The following is an 18,977-nucleotide window of genomic DNA, read 5'->3' as shown; positions in this document are numbered from 1 at the left end:
GTACAACCGAGGGACCCTGTGAACATAGTGACCCTGTGTACAACCGAGGGACCCTGTGTACATAGTGACCCTGTGTACAACCGAGGGACCCTGTGAACATAGTGACCCTGTGTACAACCGAGGGACCCTGTGTACATAGTGACCCTGTGTACAACCGAGGGACCCTGTGTACATAGTGACCCTGTGTACAACTGAGGGACCCTGTGAACATAGTGACCCTGTGTACAACTGAGGGACCCTGTGTACAACCGAGGGAAGCACTGCCCAGTCCTCGGCCATCCTCACAATTGCCCAAAGTACATGTGACAAAGTCTCACCATCCTTACCTTACGGACCATTCTTGTACTTCTTCCAAGATTGAAGTGTTTGTTCTTTTGGCAGTCCTTGGTGCATTCAGTATTCTTCACCGGGACCATAATTCAATTTTTTAAAACTTCTTTGCAGTTAAGCTAACCTATTAATTAGTTGAAGCATGACCTCAGGACAGTTTTGGTTTACAGTTAAAATATTTTCACAGGGAAATAGTTTTAAGGGTTCATGCAGACTCTATGGTACTAGAAACTCCCAATTCCATGCAAATTTGAAATTCTGTTCTACATTTCCCACCCTTTGGTCAAAATTATGGTATATAATCTTTGACCAAAGCATTCAATAAGTGTAACTGGGCACCATCCACTTCATCTGATCTAGTAAAGAAGACACTTGTTCATGAAAGTGACCAGCCACATATTCTATTTCCTCTTCCTATTCCTTTCAGTAAATTAAAAGAATTTTTATTGAGGGCTCTTACATCTCTTATCACAATCCATACATTCATCCAACGTGTCAAGCACATTTGCGCATATGTCGCCATCATCATTTTCTTTCTTTCTTTTTAAAAAAAATACTTTTACTGGGGGCTCTTACATCTCTTATCACAATCCACGTATTCCTCCAATGTGTCAAGTACATTTGCGCATATGTCGCCATCATCATTTTCAAAGTATTCTCTTCCCACTTGAGCCCCTGATATCATCTCCCCGTTTCTTCTCCCTCCTTCCCCCGCCCGCTCTCCCTCACAAACCCTTGGTAAGTTATATATTATTTTTTTCCATATCTTACATCATCCTCCATCATCCCTAACCCACTTTTCCAGTATTCCTCCTCCTGGGAGGGGGTCCTAGATTGATCCTTGTGATCAATTCTCTTTCTACCCCCCCAACTCTGCCCCTAATCCTCTTGTTATCTCTACTCTCCTTGTTGGCCCTGAGGGATTTATCTATCCCAGATTCCCTGTGTTTCAGGCTCTTATGTGTAGCAGTGCGCATGCTCTGGTCTAATCAGACGTGTAAGGTAGAATTGAGGTCATAATAGTGGGGTGAAGGAAGCACCAAAGAGCTAAAGGTAAGTTGTGTGTTTCATTGGTGCTATACTGAACTCTGATTGGCTCATCTCTTCCCTGTGACCCCTCTGTGAGGGGATGTCCTATTGTCTACAGATGGGCATTGGATCTCCACTCCATTTCCCCACCCCCACCCCCACCCCCCAATTCACCTTCAGTATGATTTTGTTCTGGGTCTTAGATGCCTGGTACCTGATCCCATCGACACCTCATGATCACATAGGCTGGTGTGCTTCTTCCATGTGGGTTTTGTTGCTTCTCAGCTAGATGGCCACTTGTTTATCTTCAAGCCTTTAAGACCCCAGACACTATATCTTTTGATAGCTGGGCACCATCAGCTTTCTTCATCACATTTGCTTATGCACCCATTTTGTCTTCAGCGATCATGTCGAGAAGGTGAGAATCATAGAATGCTGGATTATTAAAACAAAGTGTTCTTGTGTTGAGGGAGTACTTGAGTCGAGGCCCAACGTCCATCTACAACTTTAATTCTAAACATATAGATATAAGTACATAGATCTATTCCCCTCTGATTATATAGAAATATATTTACATATGTATATGCCTGTATTTAGACCTATATAAATGTCCTTTGCCTCCTGGTTCTTTTCTGTATTTCCTTTTGCTTTCCTCTTGTCCCACCATCATGTTAGGCCTTCATTCGGGTTTAGTAATTCCTTGCTCTACATTGCCCTTGATTAAGCCCCACTAGGCGTCCTATGCCTTTCTCTCCATTGATTTTAGTTCACTTGTTGTTCCATTTTCCCTGGGTTGGTTCCCCCTCTTCCTTTCTCCCACTTCCCCCTCTTGCGTATCCCATGGAACCATTGGTCCCATTCTTTTCATCTCTGAATTATTTATCCCACCAATCTTATCTAGATAGACATGCAAATACATTGATGAGTGCAAAAACCAGGCAAAGCCAAACAAAACAACAAAGGAAGTCAGACCAACAAAACAATAACACCAACAAACAAAAACAAAAAGAAAGCCACTGACAAAAATGGAAAAGCCTATAAATAGTTCAAGGTCTGTGTGTTGGCCTTTACAAGTGTTTTCCAGTCGAGTCTGATGGGGTGCCACACTCCGCCTGCAAAGTCTATTTTTGGTATTCCCCGGGGGTTTCATCACTCTGCTCCCCCTGCTGCTCTGCTGCAAGCTCTTAGTGTTTCACCCCAGCATGATGGGGTCAGATTATGCACAATTCCCACGGTTTAGTGGGGGACGTCGTGTCTCGTGGTGGGGCTGGCCCTACGGTCCTCTCTGTGCGTTGTCTGCTCCGAGCAGGAACATCGTCCTCGGGGCTTGGGGGGCCAGGATGTGCTCCCCTCCCTCTCCATCCCTTTTCGTTTCTCCCATGTGCTCTAATCAGATGCGCCCCTCTCCCCACGCTGTAGCCCCAGTGCTGTCCTCCGAAGTGCATTCTTCTGAGGTGGTGGGGGGTCACCACATAGTTAGGATTGGGGCCAGCCTGCAGACCTCTGTATTGGTTCCCTGGTACATGCCAGTATGTTGTATATACTCAACTATAATTGTTGAGCCTGTGATTTCTTTTTTCACCTTGTGGAGTGTTTGATTCACGAATTTCATGGGTCTCTCATATGTATTTGGTATATATTTATTATGCTCACTGATTCTTGGCCTACTGTTCCCTTGAGCAATATATAGTAGCTCTCCTGTCTCTTGTTGCGGCTTGTACTTTGAGATCAATTGTATCAAAGATGAAGATTACTACCCCTGCTATTTTGCATTGCCATTTGCTTGGTATATTTTTCTTCAGCCTTTAATTCTCAACCTGTTTTGGTCTGCAAGCTTGAGATGTGTCTCCTGTAGGCAGAAGATCGATGTGTTATGATTTCTAAGCCAGTCTGTTAGCCTCTGCCTTTTATTGCCTGAGTTCAGTCCATTGATACTCAGTGTTATTATATCCATCTGTGGACTGTGATGTCATCTTGTACCATTTGTGTCGGGTGTTTTCCTACCACCTATCTTAGTTTGATTTGTGTGTGTGTGTGTGGTTCATTCTTGCCTTCTTTCCACGATTGAGCTAATGCTATCTTGGGGGCTGTTTTCTCTTTGTTGCCCTCTGGGTGGAGTTGTTCTATGTGGTCTCTTATTTGTGCTTGGTGAGTGTTGATCTTATGCCCAAAGTAGGTTGACAAGTATCTTTTGTAGGGCTGGGTTTCTTTTTACATATTCTTTGAGTTTTTCCTTGTCTGGGGAGACTCTTATTTCTCCAACTATCTTAATAGATAATTTTGCCTGGCATAGTATTCTTCGGTTTGCTTTATTTTCCTTCAGTTTTTGTAATATGTTCCTCTACTCTCTCCTCTTCTTCATTTTGTCCGCTGATTGGTCTCAACATATTCTTACTTGGGTATCTTTATAAGTGACTGTTTGTTTTTCCCTAGCTACTCTTATGATTTTCGCCTTTTCCTCATAGTTGGATAATCTAACTATTATGTGTCTTGGTGACTTCTTGGGAATCAGCCAGGCTGCTGTTCTTTTGACCTCCTGAGTGGTAGCCTGATTTTCATTCATTAAGCTGGGGAAGTTTTCCTCTAAGAATTCCCCCTCTATGTTTGCTGTTGACTTCTTTGTTGTGTCTCGTTCTGGTCGTCCAATTATTCACAGCATCAGACATGGTTCTCAGGTTTCCTTCAGCTTCTCTCTCTCTTTTAATAATCATTGTATTGGGGGCTCATACAACTCTTAACACAATCCATGCATCCATCCATGTATGTCAAGCACATTTGTAAATTTTTTGCCCTCATCATTCTCAAGACATTTGCTTTCTACTTGAGCCCTTGGTATCAGCTCTTCATCTTTTCCCTTCCCTTCCAGCTCCCCTCTCCCTCATGTACGCTTGATAATTTATAAATTATTATTTTGTCATATCTTACACTGTCTAATGTTTCCCTTCACCCACTTTTCTGTTGCCCGTGCCCCAGGGAGGAGGTTATATGTAGATCCTTATAATCGGCTCCCCTTTTCTACCCCACCTTCCCTTCACCCTGCTGGTATCACCACTTTTACCACTGGTCCTGAAGGGATCATCGCCCTGGATTCCCTGTGTTTCCAGTTCCTATCTGTACCAGTGTACATGTTCTGGTCTACCTGGATTTGTAAGGTAGAATTGGGATCATGATGGAGGGGTGGGGATGGCAGAAGCTTTTAAGAACTAGAGGAAAGTTGTAAGTTTCATTGGTGCTAAACTGCACCCTGACTGGCTCATCTCCTCCCCGCAACCCTTCTGTAAGGGTATGTCCAGTTGCCTATAGATGGGCTATGGGTCCCCAATCTGCACTCCCTCTCCTTCAGAATGATTTTTTGTTCTTTGATGCCTGATATCTGATCCCTTCAATACCTTGTGATTACACAGGCTGATGTACTTCTCCCATGCAGGCTTTGTTGCTTCTGAGCTAGATGGCTGCTTGTTTACCTTCAAGCTTTTAAGACACCAGATGCTATATCTTTTGATAGCCAGGCACCATCAGCTTTCTTCACCATCTTTGCTTATGCACACATTTGTCTTCAGCGATTGTATCAGGAAGGTGGGTACACAATAATATGATTTACTTCAGCTTCTCTGATTGTCTTATTTGACTGCCTTTCCCATTTGTTGATGTCTGGCTGGTTATCTTCTAGGTCACTGTGTGATTTTGTGCCCTCTGAAGTCTGTTGGCAAAGTCTGCTAATTTGCTACTGGATTTTATTATTTCATCTCTTAGGTCTTGTATTTCCCTTTGGTGCATTGCTTTTAACTCCTCTATCATTTCATCCTTTCTCTGTATTTCTTCCCTCATATCCGATATGACTCCAAGCATGATTATGAAGATTTATTTCTGTGGCAGGGCAATATCTGCTGTTTCTATGCACATCGTTAGGTCCATGACTTCTTCTGGCGTTGTCTTCTGTTTCTCCTGCTTTTTCCTTGAGGCTGTTGGGTTGGTTGCTATTTACGTGTTGTTTTAGAGGAGCCAGGTGCCATCTTCCAGAGTCGAAGAGCACTGGGCTCTCCCTTGGGGGACTCGTATGAGGTGCTTCTTTGAACTACCTGCTGGTAACTTCACTGGGGGGTCAGCTATTGCTGTATCTTCCTGTGGTTTCACTCAACCCTACCCAACCAGTATTCCGTTATTTGGAATGAGAGTTGGATATTCCTCTCATGGGACTCTGGTTGGAAGATTGTAGGCCCACGAGGATGGTGTTTCACTGGTTGATATCCCAGGAAGCTGTAGTGGTTTGTTCCATGGGGCTTGAAGCTCCTTAGGTGGCATGTGGTGTTTCCCACCGGAGTGCCGTGGAGGGTGGGTGGGTGTGCCCTCCTTGGTGTAGAGCACCGTGAGTGGCAAGCAGAATTACCCTAGTCGAAGAGATCACCATGGAGGTTGGGTGGATGTTCCCACATTAGCGTGGACCACCACAAACGGTAGGCAGGAGTTCCCCCACTCACTTGTAGGGTCTTGGGGTGTAGGTGGGGGTTAATGTTTTTTTTTTCTTTTCTTTTATTTAAATAACAAGTTTCATTGACATGTCTTACTCATTCCAATATATCTATTCACATACAGTTCTGTTGTTCAACCCCACTGGGTGGGGCTATGCTACTGGCAGTTGCTCAAACTCTAAGAGAACTGAATTCACTGCTCTCTGCTGAGACCCTGGGAACAGCTATCTGTGATTTGGGGGTTTTCCAAGTGCCATACAGGTAATTATACTAGAGGCGATGCTCACTGCTTGTATTCAGACTTGTCTTCCTGCCGTTTGTTTGCTTTCTTCTGTTTCCCATATTCTACCTCCTTCCTTCCTCTTCTTGCAGCCGATGACATCTAGGACTCTTCTTCCTGCTGGGTCTTGGCTCTTCTCAGTTCCACAGTGAGTGAGGTGCTGCTGGGTATCTACCTGATGCCAAGAGCCTGTGTAATGGGCATTAGCCCAGCTTTCTATTGTGAGACCCCAGGCTCAGGTCCTTTCTGTTATGCTATCAGTTTGATTAAGCTTAGTATGAGACCTAGTGTAATCTCAGTATTGTCTTCCACTTTGAGTAATTTGGCATGTGCTCTAGGTTCACAGAGCAACATGTGCTGTTATCTAAAGTTGGTCAGTCTACGCAATCCTACAAGAAACCTGAAATGTTAATCCTCTAGCTGCTGTCCTTGAAAGGGCTAATTTATGTACTTAACAAATGAAGTCAAGCATCTCAAAAGAGGTTTTGTTTTTCTCTCTCTCACTTTTTTTTTTAAACCTCCATTTCTACAGAAAGCAATTTTATCAGCCCGGCATATCTTTTTAGAAACACTTACATAAAGGAACTTTGTCTGTCAACATTTTCCTAAAATATATCAGCATTTCCACCTGGTATTTTTCTTTAAAAACCCCAATTAAACCCAGTAGGTAACCTGTTAACCTATTTCTACTGGAATTTTTCTACAATTTTTAGTGACCAATTTTAAAATTATGCTTTTCACTCCCTGCCCCCCACCCCATCCCCCCTGCCCCACCTGTAAAAAATAAACAGGGTTGCTGCCTGGAGTTGAGAGCCCCTGCCTGTCAGGAAACATTAGCATCTAACAATGGTGTTAATACATGAGCCACGAGCCACGTTTGGTTCCCTAGCCATTTCCTATTAAAAAGAACTCCATCTCAGGGAAGGCTAATCCAACAAAAACAATTAAGTTCCTCCAGATTTAGAAATGCTGAGAAGCCATGCACTTGCACTTAACTTTGTACCTGCTCTAAAGGCGAGAGAGTGTTTCCAAATGTTCTCAAGGATTTTCCACTTTGCCTCTTCACTGCCCGTGGTATCAGAACCACCATCCTTTTCATAAAAACCTGGCAGTTAGATTTTCATTTCTTTCAAAAATGATGCTGGGGTCTGGATTGATTTCGGACATACCCTATGTAATCAGTTTGGGTGAGTTTGAGCATGTATTTTTGTTGTTGCTGTTTTTGAGTATAGAGCTTTACATCTGTTCATTAGATCGAGTTTTATTATTCTGTTGCTCAGCTCTTCCACATTCAGAGGCATTTCTGCTCTGGTTAATTTGTAAATTCTTGAGAAGTATATTCAAATTTACCCCAATGAATTTAACTTTTCTGTGTATATGCAATTTTTGTTTTGAAGCTGTTGATAAACAACCTATTGATTTTGGATTATTTTGTCTTCCTTAAGAATTATTCCTTTATCTCTAAATAAGCATTTCAGCCTGAATAGTGCTTTTCTGTCTAAACTCTATTTTGTTTGACGCTAATATGCTAAGAAGCCTCAGAAACAGTGGCTTGAACATTGAGCTGTTAACCAACAGATTGGCGTTCAGACCCACCCACTGCTCTACAGGAGAAAGATGAGGATTTTTGCTCCTGCCAAGATGGACAGTTTTGGAAACTATGGAGTAGTTTTACTCTGTCCTACAGGGTCACTATGAGTCAGAATCAACTGAATGGCAGTGGGATTTTTAGTATTATTATACTACCCCCCCCTTTTTTTACTCCCTTTCTTATGGTTAATATTTTTCTGATTGATCTTTTGGTATCACCTTTTTCTTTTTTTAAATTTTATGCCTTATTATGTTCTTTTTTTTTTTTTAATGAGACAGTGAGAGAGTGAGAATGAGACAGTGAGAGAGTGAGGCAGTGAGTGAGTGAGTCAGTGAGTGAATGAGTCAGTGAGAGCGTGAGGCAGTGAGTGAGAGAGTGAGAATGAGACAGTGAGAGAGTGAGGCAGTGAATGAGAGAGTGAGAATGAGACAGTGAGAGAGTGAGGCAGTGAGAGAGTCACCTTTTTATGTTCTTATGCAGCATGGCTAGTCAGGCTAAGTGGCGCTATGACAACCCCAATCTCAGTGATTGCACACAGTGATCTTCTTTTCATGACAGTGCTAGGCCACACCTAGCATGAGGAAGGGTTTCCCGTGTTAATTGCTACTAATTCTATAGCTGTTGTTTTTTCCCCCCATGCCTGGTTCCAGTCAGACTATACCTTCAGGGACCAGAAAAGAGAGGTTTTTCTCATCTCCTTTAATGGAAGGGAGGAGCTCTTTAAGGTGGAAAGCCTACCTAGTTGTTCAGGTCGAACCCTCTCTTTCAGCCTTTAGAAATCACTTCTTCTGTATTTACATATTTCATAGGACCTGAGTGCGGTAGAAAGAAGGGGCTTTGTACTGTCATAGAGAGCTACAGTCTTGGACACCCGCAGGGGATTCTGCCCTGTCTATAGGGCCACTAAGAGTCAGCATGGACTCGGTGGCAGTGAATCTGGTTTTTTGGTTAAGTGTCCAGTCCCAAACCCTTTATTTTCTAGGACTTTGGAATTTTCCTTGATCTCTATCAAATTTGGAAATGTAGTCTTTGTTTTGGGAGCATTCTGAAGCAGCATTTCTAAGTATATTGTATATGTAATGTGTACACCATTACACTGTTGGCAGACATAGCTAATGCTTGATAATCTCTGTTTTTAACAAAGAGAATGCCTTGGGGTGAGAGTTCAGGGATGCCTACATTTAATTTCATGACATTCTTTTATTCTTGATTAATTTAAAAATTAAATGCATGTGACTATTCATTTTAGTCAAGTAATACTAAATTTCCTTATGTATTAGTAATACAAACCTTTCTTTGAAAAACAGATTAATCTAAAGTAAGTCAATTCAAAGAAAAAAATTCAGTAAATATGTAGATGTCCATGGCTATGAGAAAAAGCCATAAAGGTAATATTTTCTTATTCACACTTTTAAATATTCAATACCCTTCTTAACTATGCCCCCATTTAAAAATGGTCTTTTTTGCAGCGGCAGCTGAGTAAGAATCTATGTGCCATCAGCACGAACACAGCTTAAAGATGTACAAAACGGGCCATCGAAAAGAGCAAACAAAAATTTGAGTATGTGAGAGTCAGTTATTCCCTTGAAGACAAAGGCCAATCAATTAGAATGAGCTAGACAGACGATGACATGGTAATGAGTAACCCTGACGTTTCTATGCAAAATAACACAGAACGCATTTTCAAAAATAGATGCAGGGTCTTGTGTGTCAACGTAGGCTCGACAAGTTAAGATAACAGTCTCGGTTGCTTTCTGAACATAAAACACTTGCCAAATTACTCAAGGCAGAGGGGTCCACGACTCCTGCCTTGCTCCGAGGGGCTTCAAAGACATCATGGGAAAGGAGCGTTAGAAGATAACTTTTTGCAGCCTCCTCACATTTCGCAAGGCTTTTTAGTTGAAGCCTGCCTCTGCTCACCATAATCCCTCACGCACAGCCTTCTGCAGCCACCAGGAGAAGAGAGAGGAAGAGGCACCTCGTGCACTGGTCCTGAGGCAGCTGCCAGCTCTGCTCTGACTCATTAGCCAGAGCAGGTCTCATGGCCACCTTCACTTCCTGGGCCACCGGAACACGCCTTATTTCAGGGTGCCCCCACAGTGGGGAGTCAGAAACAGTGAGACCCTGAGCATGGCCGTCCTCTGGATGGAGCCATCTGTTTGGAGGTCGGCCACAGCAGAGTGGGGCTTGGGCACGGGACTGTCACCACCGTACCAGTAACCAGCCTCGTGATAAACAGAGAAAGCGTTGACCTGGTCAAGAATTTCAGTTTATTTGGATGCGTAGTCAATGCCCATGAAAGTAGTGGCCAAGAAGCCTCGTGATGTGCTGAAGTGGGCAAATCTGCCACACGAGGCCTCCTTGAAAGTGTCAACAGCCACGATGCCCCTGTGAGGGTGCACTTGAACCAAGCACGGCATTTTCAATCATCTAAAATGCCGCAGAAGCTAGCCCATCAAGAAGGAAGATCAGAAAAGGGATGCAGTTAGTGAATGTGGTGTTGGTGAAACAGATTTTACGTATTTTCTGGACGCCAGAACGAACAAATTCATCTTGAAAGACGGAATGCTGTGTGGAATCAAGGATGGTGAGACCTGGCTTCACCTACTTAAGACACGTGACTCGGTGAGACCAGTCCCTGAAAAGGGACATCGTGTTTGTAAAGTCGACGGTCAGTGAAGAGGAGGAGGGCCCTCGCTGACCTGGTTTGCCACAGAGACTTCAGTCAGGAGCTCAGACACAGCAGTGCTGTGACTGTGGGGCAGGACCAGCGGGGTTTTGTCTGTTGGCCACAGGTGGCCAGGAGTGCACCTGTACTCAACAACAGAGGGTTGCTATCAAGGAACAAACAGATTCCTTCCCGTATAAAGGAACTATTCAAGGAAAACTGACGAAGCGTGGAATCTCAGGCACTCTGGTTCTAGTACTTTCTGGGCCTAGTGCACGCGGTTCTCCCACCCACAGGTTTGCTGCACACAGTGGTTTCCCCCATCTGGAATGCCAGGTTTGTTTGGCACAGCTTGTTTGTTCCTTCCTGCCAATGAGCAATTTTCTTGGACTCACTTGGTGGAGAAGTAGTTGTTGGGAACATGGAGGATAGAGGCTGCAGCACGTGGACGGAGAAGGTAATTTCCCGACACTGTGTGGTTTTGAAAGGGTACTTCTTTCTTGCCGTGGGAACAGCACTGAGGTACTTGTGCACGTGTGTACTGTTTCAGCCGATTATTCCTTCATCACCACATCACAAGAATAAGTCTAGTCTGCATTGCTTCTCTGTATATATCTTCAGCACCTGTTGGACAATCAGAGAACAATTTGTGGCACTGGTGAAACAAGTACAGATATTACACGAGATTTATAATTTCATTTGTATGATAGTGCTCTGTTGACAGTAAGAGGATTTAAGGTTCCTGGTGAAATTGATCCCCAGGCTAATAAACTCCAACTGTTTGGTTAACGCAGATTCAGACTGAGAGAAGCCTCAGTAAGAGCGAGAGAGGCATACCTAGATCAGTGGTTTGCAGCCTGTTGGTCGCCACCCCTTTGGGGGTCGAACGACCCTTCCATTGGAGCCACCTAAGACCATCAGAAAACACATATTTCCGATGATCTTAGGAACCGAGACACCGCTCCTCTATCCTTCTCTAGGTGGGTATGCCCACATGCAGGTATGCCCACATACGAGTACCCGCTGTGAAGACTGTTACCTACGCTATATACCATGCTGCAAGACAAAATTTCATTTATTTGTCATTAGAAGGAAATATTTCACAATATAGAATTACATATTGTTTTTGTGATTAACCACTATGATTTAATTGTGTTCAGTTTGTAACAATGCAAATATATCCTGCATATCAAATATTTACATTACGATTTATGACAATAGCAAAATTATAGTTACGAAGTAGCAACGAAATTAATGTTATGGTCTGGGGTCACCACAACGTGAGGAACTGTATTAAAGGGCTGTGGCATTAGGAAGGTTGAGAACCACTGTTCTAGATGGTTTGGGACGGAAAGATTCCCTGAAACTATTATTCTGAGAAAGTCCTCTTCAAACTTTGAACCTAAACTAACCCCCAATATACCTTGTCGCAAAATAACAAATTGGCTGAAAAAATAATGAATATCACCCATAAGTACAGTGTTGCTTAAAAAAAAACAAACCTCCTATATGAAACCAGATAGTTAACAATTGCTTTAAAATAGTGATATTGATGTAAGAGGGCTGAGAAACTAGATTAATGGAAGTAGAACAACCAGATGGAAATAATGAAAATGCTCGAACGTTGTGAAGAAGGTAACCACGGTGACTGGACAGCACGTGTGAAAATTGTTCAGTAGTAAATCTTCACTGAAAACACCACCAAACACTGCTTTTTGCACAGGCGAATGGAGGGAGTACGTTTAGGCCTCTGGTACCGAGGTTAATCATGCTTAACTTTAGTGCCCGTATCAAGAAGATTCACCCTTGATGAATGAAATTACCTGGAAGTCACTGAGGATATATATATATATTTGTGATAAATAAGACTTTGCTAAATGAGGGCAAGAAAGATGAAAATAAACCCAAAGAAATTTATTGTGAAAAGTGGTTGGTTTCCTGTAAGCAAATATCAGTTTTTCACAATTTTGTTCATTACTTAAAGAGCCCTCGTGATTAAGGGCTAGGCATTTGGATACTAACTCCTAGTTGGATGATTCAAACCCAACAGACATTCAGCAGGAGAAAGATGAGGCTGTCTGTTCTCCTAACGATTTATAATCTTGGAAACCCCACAGAGGGTCACAGTGGATAGAAATTGCCACAGTAGTAGTGGGTTTGGTCTGGCTGGGGTCCTGCATTTGTGTGACTGTTAGTGTGTTCGTGGACGAATGTAAACGAGTCCAGTTCAGGACTGATGAGAAAGAAGAAATACCTAAAACCTCTTGACCAGAACTTTCTTCACCCGCGTATGCTCACAGTGAACCTTTCAATATTTAAAGAATAAAGAAAAGTAAAAAGTTGATTCTACACAAACGGTAGGCATGTAACATTAATGACTTATCTTTCAACAACTCTTTGAGGTAGGTATATTGTGGTTTACAGATAAAGAAAGTCATCGGTAGACTATGCTTTCTGCTACTCACAAGATGTGACTAATTTGCTTAAATTCACATAGAGAAAAATACATATTTAAGCTTCTATTTAAGAGACATAATTTAAATTCTGTCTTCACTCCAAAGTACATGGTTGGCCTCCCTGTTGAAAAGTCATATATTAAATTCCTCTATGGGCATGCATTGTGGCTTGCTCTTCGGCTTCTGGGATTTTGACAAGGTGTGTGTACACTTGTGTGCACTAGTGAGAAGATGGACAGATAAGGTCGTGTTCTCACCACATTAACTGCAGAAGGTCAGAAGGTCTTTTAATCTAACAGGGGGGTCACTTTCTGGAGATTCGGTATGCATATTTGTATTATTCCCAAATGAGTTTAAACCATTAGGCTGGCATCTGTGGGTGTCATTGAATGAATTCCCACTCAGCGTTTCTCGCCGTTTGCTTTGTTACAGACACCTGCCAGAGGATGTAGCGATGGCTGTCCCCTTTGAGGAGGGAATGCAGAGTCCCAGTGCTGCAGACATGAGACCTGGTGAGAGAAGTGTTTGTTTATTCCCTTCAGCTCTGTTCTACACCCAGACGGTTTATTATGCACCGAGAAAACCATTTCCTATGCATCAAACTTGTGCTTTCAGTGAAGAGGACGCTGGGGAAAAAATAGAAGTGCGGGAGAAGGTGTTAGGTTTGATTGGATTCGTTTCAGAGTTGAACTGGCTTGAATATTGAGGCTCCCTAGGGTGGGTCACACTTCTACTCCTGAATCCTGACTTTGGAAGACACCTTTTCCCATCTTTAGGGTAAAGTCATAATGGCAAATTATGACTTACGTCTAAGTTTCCCAGATTTACTCTTACAACTAATCATGTTAACAATGGGAAATGTATATCAAAACTGTTCAGTAGTCTAATTACTAAACAAACAAACAAAACAAAAACTATACTCAGAGAATTTATGATCAAGGCATATATTTTTAATTAATTTGTCATTTCAACCTCTATAATTCCCACGTGTGGTGAGAATCAGTCCCTGGTCCTGCACCAGCGTCAGACGCCTTCCAAAAGCTGCTTTAGCCACACCTCGGATGGGAAGGAAGAAGGAAGCAGTTACATCTGGTTTTCTGTCCTGCTACTTCCCCACGTGTGTTCTTCTCAATACTGATCACGTGACACCCTTTCTTCTTCGAACGTGTCCGGGTCAGCTACTCTTGTTTTAGCAGCCTCAACCATTGCCTGCCTGCCTCGCTCTCCAAATTCACAACGCACTGGGGAATCATAAAGGCACTAAAGCTGGAGATAGAGGAGAAGCCACTAGTGAACATGTGGCAATCTAAATGAATTAAGATTAAAATCAGATCTTAAAAATTCAGTTTTTCAGTCATACTATCCCCAGTTCAAATGCCCAAAGGTCATATGTACAACATATGTGTCATCCTAGGAAATCCATCATAGGACAGTACTCCACTAAAAATACCTGCAATGAAGAGATCTATTTAACTGTTAAATGATGTTTTAAGTTTATTGGTAGACAGAAACTTTCCCCCCAAGTAAAACACTTGAATGCTGCTCTGTAGACAGGAAACATCTTCATGACAAGGGTGCTATGGCCACTTCTTAGTTTGTGACAAGCGTTGGGATGCTGGAGTTGAGGGGATAGGCTTACACAACTGCCTCCTCCGCGCGACTCGCTCCACGTGACCCAGCTCTCGCCCCGCCTTCCCACAACGCTCGACGGACCTTAGTGGATCCTCGTGTGAGGCAGATCAAGATCAAGATCAGCGATTGGTCAAAGTAGAAGTGATGTGTGAAAAAAAGGCAAAACAACAAGAATAAATGATTGGAAAAAACGAAGGCTGAAGATGGTGAAAATTATGCCATTATGTTATGTTCGAGTAGAATGAAAATGTGATTCTTTTTATGCAGCTGAATGTATTTTGTTGGCCTAATTTAAGGCGTCAAATAAATCAGTTCGTCTAATTTAAAAAAAAAAAAAAAAGACTTGCTCAGGAATCGTATGAATCCCCGGAATCTGTTTTGAAGCTATCTTTACTGTGCTGGTTTGAAAATGAAATGACAATTTCTCCAACATTGTTTCTATTAAAATTGCTACACATGTACAGCAAGTTGCAAACTACAAGGAAAGGGTGAGAACTTCTTTGGGAAGGTCACTGGGTACAGGAAGCATTGTCAAGCAATAGTGGTATAAAAATTAGCCCAGAGGACCAATGGACCATGCCAACCACAGGATGCACTAGCCTGAGACCTGAGGAACTAGATTATGCCTGGCTATCACTACAGACCTCTCTAATCAGGACCACAGCAGAGGTTATGACAGAGTGGGAGAGAAAGATGTGGGACAAAATTCAGAATTACTAGAAGAAAAAAGCAAAAAAAATCAGACTGAATAATGAAATCCAGACTGGTGAAACCCTGAGACTATTGCTCTCAGACACTCTTCAACAGTGAAACAAAACTGTCCCCCCTTTCAGTCCAGTACGAGTCAAGCCTATAAAGTGAACAATAACATCTATGGGGCTTGTGGTCTTCAGAACAATCAACCATGCAAGACCAAATGGTAGCATTTGTCCACAACAAGTTTAGCAATGAAAACCGAGAACACAGGAGGTAGTGGGACAGGAGCTATTGAATGGGAAACTGATCAGCTCTTTAAACTTAAACTTTGACCTATCCCAAATAAAATGTGAAAAGTAAAACAGAACAATAACATTTTTATCATCAAACACACAGAGAAGAACCAGGTGCCCTCCATAGTATCCAGGCCTAGAGCCCAGACTCCCTTCACCCTGCCAGCATGGAGTCTTCGCTGAGCTTCGCCTTAGTGGTCACCCTGTCCACTCCTCTTTGGAACAGAAGGCTCCAGCAGCCAGAAAGGGATGTACCTCACTGCCGCTCCCACATCAGGTGGAACCAGAGGGACCTTCTGTCTGCCTGACACAGGTTGCGTGCACGTCTACCTAATGTGATGGACAGGGATGGTCTCAGCCTTCCAGAAAAGCACAATCCAGAGGCTATGGCTGGAGGATGAGGGAGACCGAAGTGATCATAGGATGCTAGAGTGAAAACTCCTCTGGTTATTTAAAATTGTTCCTTTTATGTGAGTGAGCTTCACACCAATGATAATTTTTAAAACACGTACCCAAACACACTATTGCCATAAGAGATAATGAATGACTGGTTGAATGGGTCCAAAGAATACAATTTGAGAGAATACCTCCAGTATTTGAAAAGAAAACAGAACCTATGCTGGAGCAGTGAATTATTTAATATGGCTCTTCCAGCCAAAGTCTCAATTCCCACCAAAGACCTTTCCCTGCACAGCGCTGGTAAGAAGGTGGGAGAGATACTGATAGAATTCAGCTTTGAGTAATTGTGGAGTGGATTCTTGGAGTGCCAGCCTTCTGTGTCTGAATGGAGCCCTCTGAGAAGCAGGAGGAGGGACAGCTGTACTAGCAAGAGCCAGGAGTGGAGCACGTCCTCTGGACTGGAGATCCCAACCCACTGCCAACCCCCAAATCAAGTAAAGCTGAGTGTTTTTGTGCAGGAGGCTGGCTTTGAAGTGGGCACTTTACTGGGGAAGTTGGACTTGCTGACCCATGAAAGTGGAGCCTGGGGCCTTTGGGCTTAGGCTTACAGGGGTGTACTCAATTCAGGTACTTAATTAAATACAGGTACTTAATTCAGGGAGCTGGGTTTGCTGACCCAGAGCTTTAGCTGAAGGCCTTTGGGTTGAGTCTAATAGCAGAGTGGTATGCCCTTTGGACATATATGAGCAGATATGACAGCACTCTGTAACCTATTCTGATAAATTGGTCAACCCTGAGCATTTCTCACTGATATTGCAATTTACTAAATTCCTTAATAACCCCTTAATTGTGAATTTTGTCTGTGAGTTCAGGGTAGCTATTTCAATGGATATTAGAAAATAGAGAATATTAATAAAGACATCAGAACCAGTCACTTGGCTGTGCTCATGCAGAACTTGCATGGACACCAAGAGGCAGCCATTCAAGCAAACCAAGGAGATACTGTGTGGTTTAAATCTGGAAAAGGATACATTGGGTTTGTAGCCCGTCACCGCAGTTTTTCCATCTCTATGCTGAACAAAGCAAGTATACTATGTTAAAAAAGATCATGAGATCAGGGTTTAAAGAAAACTCATTAACCTGAGAAATTCAAATAGCACAGCCTTACTCGTTGAAATCAAAGAGGACTTGAAGCACCTATTGATGAAGCTCAAACTACACAAAGCTTTCTTCAGTATGGATTACACTTCAACATAAAGAAAAGAAAAACTCTCACAAGTGAACCAATAATCCACATCATGATAAATGGAAAAAATACCACTGCATCTTCAAGGGTTTCATTTACTTGAGCCCACAGTCAGTGCCCAGGAGAGCAGCGGGCAAGCAGGAAATGGCGTATTGCAATGGGCCAACCTGCAAAGGCCTCTTTAAAGTACTAAAAGGCAGATGTCAGTTTGAGAACCAAGGTGAGTCTGATACAGACCTTGACACTTTTAATGACTTCACATGCATGTGACAGCTAGACAATGACTCAGAAGCTTGGAGAAGAATTGGTGCCTTTGAATGATGGGCTGGTGAAGAAGAGTGAAGTTGCCCTGGACCGAGAAAAGGAACGGATCTGTCTTTGAAGAAGTACGGACGGAATGCTTCTTAGGAGAGAGGACAGCATGACTCACAGACTTCAGACATGGTATCAGATGGAGCCCTTTCCAGGAAAGGGACGGCATGCTTGCTAAGTCGAAGGTCAGTGAAAAGATGATGACCCTTAGTGAGGTGGACTGACGACAGCGGCCGTGACATGGGCTCAAGCACAGCAGTGACTGCAGAATGGCGCAGCCCTTGGCAGTGCTTCATTCTGTTGTACATCGGGTTGCTGTGATTTGAAACCTACTTGAGAGCACCTGGGTCCTTTAGAGAAACAAATCCACACAAACTCATGTATAAGAGAGTTTTATATAAACGGTAAGTGCACATCTAGAAAACATCCCAACCCGGTGCTGCCCAAGCCCACAAGTCCAACATTATTAACCCATTAACCCATATGTCCAACACCTATCCACAAAGTCCTCCTCCATCTCCCAAAACACACTCAATGACGCCGACTGCAGGACGAAAGCTGAGTCAGTGAACGTGTAAGCATCTCAGCGTTGGCAGGGGTCTCCACACAGCTGCTCCAGCACCCAGGACTGCATCAGGGTAGGTCCATGTGGCTTCTCCTCAGGGATGTCCTGCAGGAAGTGAGCCTTGTCAACTGAAGCAGGGAACTGGCTAAGGCAGCTTCACCCTGGTCTGACCATCACAAAGCAAGAAACCCAAGACCGAGAGAGGTGAGGCTCCCTGAGCCATTTATCCTTCTGCCTTTAAATTAACCCCACATGTGTTTATCGGCCAGGCTGGCACAATAAACTACCTACCTCAGCACCTAACAACAAAAATAGCCAAAGAAACAGCACTGATACCGTGTGCAAAGTTGCCAGGAACTGAAAAGCATTTTTAGAGTGTTCGGCCAGGTTGTCTAGAGAAACAAAACCAGTGACACTCGTGTATACTCATATCTAAGTGCTTTATATCAAGAAGTAATTTTATACCAAGAAGGCACCCCAGCTCAGTCCAACATCCTCCATGGGTTCAACGCTAGCTGGAGCCCTCGTCAGACTCATGCAACTGCGGGCCTATGACGAAGAAAGGTGAATCAAGAAGCAGTGAGATCACAGGCCAGTGGGTACAGAATCACGTGGATCCAAGGTCGGTGGAAACAGGCAGGGTGCTGACAGCTCTCAGGGTCCAACGATCCACATGGAGCTGTCTCAGGAGGCAGACACAGAGTCCCAGCAAGTAGCAAGGGTAAAGGGGGCAAAAAATAAAGGAGGGGTCCCCAATGTCTTTCCACATGAGGCATCATTAAGCTGTGACCTGTTTGACTGATTGACAGGTTGGACTCCACCCTCCACAATGCAAGGTGACAGACAATCTGACTGGCACACAGAGTTAACAGTGAATATAACAGGTTAGGTTCTTCCATATGAGCAACAGCTGCTCGTATGGAATCATTAGATGGTAGATGTAAGATTCATTGCTAACTTGCAATATGCACCATAAAATTTCAACATTATAATAATAAATCTCTCCAATTA

At 43.2% G+C, this 18,977-nt stretch overlaps 1 protein-coding gene across 11 annotated transcripts in view; it reads left to right on the top strand.

Moving 5' to 3' along the window:
- The window catches only part of PRUNE2 (prune homolog 2 with BCH domain), a 105,144-nt gene that overhangs the window by 41,172 nt on the left and 44,995 nt on the right, over positions 1-18,977 (top strand). For all 11 annotated transcript variants that reach the window (XM_045288605.1, XM_045288602.1, XM_045288610.1 and 8 more), the window contains exon 3: positions 13,256-13,335. In XM_045288605.1, coding sequence (XP_045144540.1) covers positions 13,256-13,335 — 80 coding nt within the window. The remainder of the gene's footprint in view (positions 1-13,255; positions 13,336-18,977) is intronic.

This window comes from Echinops telfairi, unplaced genomic scaffold (assembly GCF_000313985.2).
Source record: "Echinops telfairi isolate 266 unplaced genomic scaffold, ASM31398v2 ScPeMD7_22;HRSCAF=79, whole genome shotgun sequence".
In the NCBI taxonomy this organism is placed as follows: Eukaryota; Metazoa; Chordata; class Mammalia; order Afrosoricida; family Tenrecidae; genus Echinops; species Echinops telfairi.
The sequence above is the reverse complement of the archived record's forward strand: the minus strand, read 5'-3'. Positions and strand labels throughout refer to the sequence as shown.